Raw genomic sequence first — 5,206 nt, 5'->3', positions numbered from 1 at the left:
CTCTACAACCCATAGTAATGATAATGTCAGCAGAAGTGGCTCTGGAGCTGTAATGTCTCTGCCTGTCATCTCTGGATGTGTGTGTGTGTGTAACTGTGTGGGTTAAGGCAGGGGAATATACTTGCACGCTATAATTTATTGGGGATGCTTCCATGACAAGTGAGAGGGGTTTTAGTGTATCACTTTACTCCCAAGCATTCCTCATTAAGAGGAATTTCCTCTCTTTTATGAATCCTCTCTASCGGCTCCACGCTGGCACAAGATCACAAGTTGCAGTGATACAAACCACGCTCTTCCCCCGTTTATCCACTTGTGTGGGATTTCTTCCTATCCCCTTAAATGCAGCCCAGTGCATGGGAGAACCTTTAACATTCAGCAGGAAACTCGGAGCTAATTGTTCTTGCCCTGAAATATGAATGTTAATAGAATGAGTTAGCATATGGACAAACATGATGCAGCACACTGCCAACTTCCCACATTTCCCACTTAGGTTTATCCCACCCTTTTTTTTTTTTTTCTGGGTAAATGAACAGATGGTTCAAACAGGAAAGAGGCAGAGGCAGTGCTAACGACCACTGTAAATAAGAGATGGAGGCATTCTTCTTCCCTGAGCATGTCAAATACCATCCTTGAAATGAACTTCCAAAGCTCATTTGGGTGTATTTTACTAATTAATAGGCAAAGGCAGGTTTTGGTCACTTTTCCCACCTCACTAAATAATGCCTTCAGATATAAACCTTGGAAAATACTGTTAACTTCATATTTTAAAAGAAATTTAAAAAGAATTTGGACATTTTTTAGGYACCATAGTTAACGTACTTTGTACGAGTCACTTTGGAAAAAATACTTGAGAGATTCTTCTATGTGTTTCTTGGATCCAGGGTAAAAAGCAATGTTTTCCCATTGCATGAACATGGGAATCTTAGTATAGATAGGGAGAAAAAGTGTGCACATAGCATAATCACTGTGTTTTTTCAGGCTGAAAAATATTCCTAAAGCAGTGATTTACCTGTTTTGAGTAYCAGTCTTTAACTGGCATGATATAAATTATTTTTTTTTCTCATAAGTTGTTTTATTTTAGTGTGGTGTGAGGAAATGCACTTTACCCACAAGCTGGTCAGCTGTTCCAGACATCAGGATTAGTACCTTGAGCCTGAAAGATTTCGTGTTTCATGTCAGTTTGATACATCTACTAAGCAGGACAAAAATGTGCCAAGTTCTTTGATAGTGACAAATGTGAAGGCTCTTTAAAAGTTTTGGAATTTACTTCTGTAGAGACATTTTTGGGCACCTTCAGTCATCTACCAAASAAGTTTCTATTGCATGGAAATGTAGGAAGAAAGGGAAATGTAGGAAGAAAAAAACTCCCAGATGAATTAGCAGAACTAATTTTCTAGAGATATTAAGTCTTGGTATTAGGAACTCAATTAATAAAATCACATTAGGCTATTATAGCTCCTTGGAAGTGAGAGAATTACAGCTAATAGTAAAAAAGTTCAAATGTGGAACAAAATATGTGCCTGTGTTTCTGATACTTAGGACTGAAGTATTCATGTGGCACATTAGGATGTGTAGATAGTTCTTTAAGGACACTTCCCAAATGGTTGGAAGGACATAAATAAATGTTGCTGTAACATAAATGTTATCTACAGCAGCTGTAAAAAATGACAACACACACAAAGTTTTGAGAGCTCATTTGCTGCAGTCTAACTGGAACTTTGCTGCTGTCTTGTGCAAAGGATAGGAAATCCAGCTAATGACTAAAAAAATGAGATATTTTAACAGGTCTGTAGGGGTTTGTTTGTTTGTTTGTCTGCAAATGACTATATATCAACGTGGCAGAAGCCTTGCACAACCTTGTTAACACTGGAGCCAGATATTCCTGTTTCCATGGCTCTTGCCTGGTTTAATTCAATGTGGATCCTTGGGCTCTTGCAATAAATGAGTATTTGCAAGGTGGATAACACAAGAATTAACTGTACATGCAAATGTGCTCCTCCAAAGTGACAGTTTAGGGACAACCATTTATCTTGGTGACATTGGTTGATGTGGCACATCAGCCTCTCAAASTGGAGGAAATATCTCAGCATGTTTGCAGAGTGGGAGTCAGGAAAGCACAGCTCACAGCTGCTTTTTGCCTCTGGGGAAGGTTTTTATGGTTCTCCTGCAGTTATTCACCTTTAGATCCATCAGAATCTGTTTGCCCTGAGAGGAAACCCTGGGTGGATCTGTGTGGATGGATCTGTGGTTGATTTTCCACCTCTGGAGGTGTGATAGTGAACAGTGAGCACTGAATAACTTCTCTGAGTGGATATTCGCCTCCTCTGCCYGCAGTCATTGGCACCACTAAATAAAAACACATTCTCCTGTCAGATAATTAAAAATATGATAACAGCAGGGCGGGGGGAGCCATCCTCTGCTCCTTCACACCTCACAAAGCACCAGTGGCTGTGGTTTTGGTGTTTTTTTTTTTTTTTTGTGGTGGCCCACAGGGCAGCTGGCATGACTGATTTATGGCACCTTGTTTGGGATTATTGCTGCTATAACCAGTGGTGTCCACCCTGGTATTTCAGGCTGCAAAGTTGCTGCTTCCCCCTTGTGAAACCAAAATTCATGTRGTGGGTAGGTGTTTGTGTAGGACCAGGTTTGAGGTCGAGGTTCTCTCCTCTCTGCCTTGATGGAGCTGCTCTTGTTTCCTCTGAAGCTCAGAGCTCTCATTTCATTACTCTCTCAAAGGCACACATGAGCCTTAAGTTGGGATGGTGCTGCAGGATAATGATCCTTGAAAATACTCACTCCTGCCTTTATTGATTGGAGAGTTAGATTAATGATTGCACGAGATTTCCATGAAAAAAAAAAAAAAAAAGGTAAATTTCATGCTATTTAAATGTAAATAAAATTGCTTCTATGAAAAGGCAATAGTGTGTCCATTCCACATGCAAATATGCAGTAGACATGCTTTGTGCTATGATCCCATGAAATTGTTTTTCTGAAGAAGAAAAGGAAGGGTTAGGCTAGTTCTAACTCTTAAACATACCTTCTGTGTGGATGCTGTTTCTGGGTTTAATGGGATTTCCATTTGTAGGTCAGTTCACTTTCTCAGTTTTGGAGGAATTCTTGTTTGAGGCGTTGTGCTCCTTTGCTTGGTTTGAAGACTTCTCCTCTGAGGAATGTCAAGTCTTTTTCTTTCCATTTCTTTCTTCCYCCCTTAAAATGCAAACACTTTACAGAATGAGTACTCGTTTGCAACAACATTAGAAATTCCCATGTTTCACAAAATATGGATAAATCTCTATAATTTAGAGCATGGATTTGTTGGTACTTGTGCAATGTACAACGTAGAGGATGTGCAGTTGTGTAGGATGTGAAAAGTCAGATTTCCTGCTTTGATCACCCCTCCTTTAGCTGGGAACACTGGGGAAAGCTTCATGCTATTTAAATGTAAATAAAATTGCTTATTTTTATGGCACGTTTAAGGTGTGTGCCAAAAAAAATGCAACTTGTGAAGAAATTAGAGATTTGGGGTTCAAATGACTGCAACCACAGCAGGAGTGCTGTAACCCCCAGGCATTCAAAAACTGTGAGTCAGGCTTTGCAATTACCTTCCTTGTGTTTTTTTTTTGTTTTTTTTCTCATGCTTCTGCAGCATTTTAGATCTTTTCTGTTTTAGAGGTAGGTGTTTAGAATTTTGAAAAACTGGTTTGATCTGTAACTTCGTGAGGAAAATGGAAACTGTTGAGCCAATTCACAGCTGGATTCTCTGTTTGCTTGAATMGGTATTAAAATATTTCTGGTGTAACCTTTTACTCATAGTGATTCAGAGTCTTTAATTGCATATGATAGGGAAAAATTTGTTGCACATAAAAGACCTTTATGGCAGTTAATTTCTAAGAATCAGTGTTCAAGCAGGAGTAATGTGTTCATCTCTGTTGACTTCAGCAGTGTGCTGTTCTCAGTTATTGCTACTGAGAGGCTGCCTGTGGGTTTTCATTCAGATAGAGCTGCAGAAGTTTGCAAAATTGGATTAATCATGCTAATTATTTGGCAGAAAATGAATTAATGAATTGGAGCAATGCTTTGTAAAGTAAGTAGAAATTTTAATGGCGTTATACAGCTACTCAGTTTTGGTACACAATACAGGAAATTTTCTTTCTCACCCAAAATGATGACATTTAACCTCGTTATAAGGTTCCATTGATTGAAAAGTATGTTGAAAATCTTGAGAGTTGGGAGACTTGCTATTATGGCAATCACTACCTGATTTGTACAGGTATTTTTGCAGATTTGTAGGTCTAAGCATAGCACTACTCAAAAGGCTGAAAATTGAAATAAATCTCTCACATATAGTCAGAAAGGTTGGGTATTTGTACAAACACCATGGGGTTTAGACCTAAAGAAAGCTGCATAATTCTAGAAATTTTCAGATAGCCTATTTTATATTTTTCTACTATATAAGAAGTATTGATCAATCAATCTGCTTTAAAAAAAAAAAAAGTGGAGGTAAAAGAAAAATGCTGAAGTATTTGGCGCCAATGTTTCTCAGTCTTTGTGGCAACTTGGACTGAACATTTTGTGTTCTGGCTGGTTTGGCTGCACGGTGTTGGTGCTCTTGGTTAATGCCAGCTTAGAGCACACACCTTTCAAACTGTGGAATGATATGCTATGAAAATGAAATGAAATGCAAGTGGCTGATTTCACAATGAATATTTTTGTTTTTTCTCTGTCCACCAGTGACACTTTCTGCTGCCACCCCTGCCTACTTTCGAGGCTTCACACTGATCGCCCTCAAGGAAGGAAAAGAAGGGGACAAAGAGGAGGATCATGCAGGAAATTTCCAGGTGAGAGAAATTTCCCTGTCCTGAACCCCTCAGAGTCTTCCTCACCCTATTGCTTGACTCAAAAAAAGTGGCTTCACAAGCTTTGATTGTGAAACTCAGCCAATTATTGTGTATGACTGAGATTTGGGAAAAGAAAGGGATGTTAACAGCCTACATGGAGGAGAAATGCCACATCCTTGAGAAAAAAATATTGGAATGTAGAATTGATAACGCAGGTGACTGGAAATTATAAACATTACTAACACTGTAGCTTTTGCAAACTCACCAATTATGTTCTGATTACTAATTAAACAGCTGTCTCTTAACCAATATATGTTTGACATAAATGTATACTCTGGTTGCTAAAGTGGATAAAAGTTTGCTGTTTG

The 5,206-nt window shown here is 38.7% G+C and overlaps 1 protein-coding gene across 1 annotated transcript in view; it reads left to right on the top strand.

Moving 5' to 3' along the window:
- SPON1 (spondin 1) overlaps positions 1–5,206 on the top strand; it is an 85,458-nt gene that overhangs the window by 642 nt on the left and 79,610 nt on the right. The window contains exon 2 of the mRNA XM_057384321.1: positions 4,732–4,838. Coding sequence (XP_057240304.1) covers positions 4,732–4,838 — 107 coding nt within the window. The remainder of the gene's footprint in view (positions 1–4,731; positions 4,839–5,206) is intronic.

The sequence above is a fragment of the Malurus melanocephalus genome, unplaced genomic scaffold, assembly GCF_030028575.1.
Source record: "Malurus melanocephalus ecotype Western Australia unplaced genomic scaffold, MMel_1.1 scaffold_699, whole genome shotgun sequence".
Classification (NCBI taxonomy): Eukaryota; Metazoa; Chordata; class Aves; order Passeriformes; family Maluridae; genus Malurus; species Malurus melanocephalus.
The sequence above is the reverse complement of the archived record's forward strand: the minus strand, read 5'-3'. Positions and strand labels throughout refer to the sequence as shown.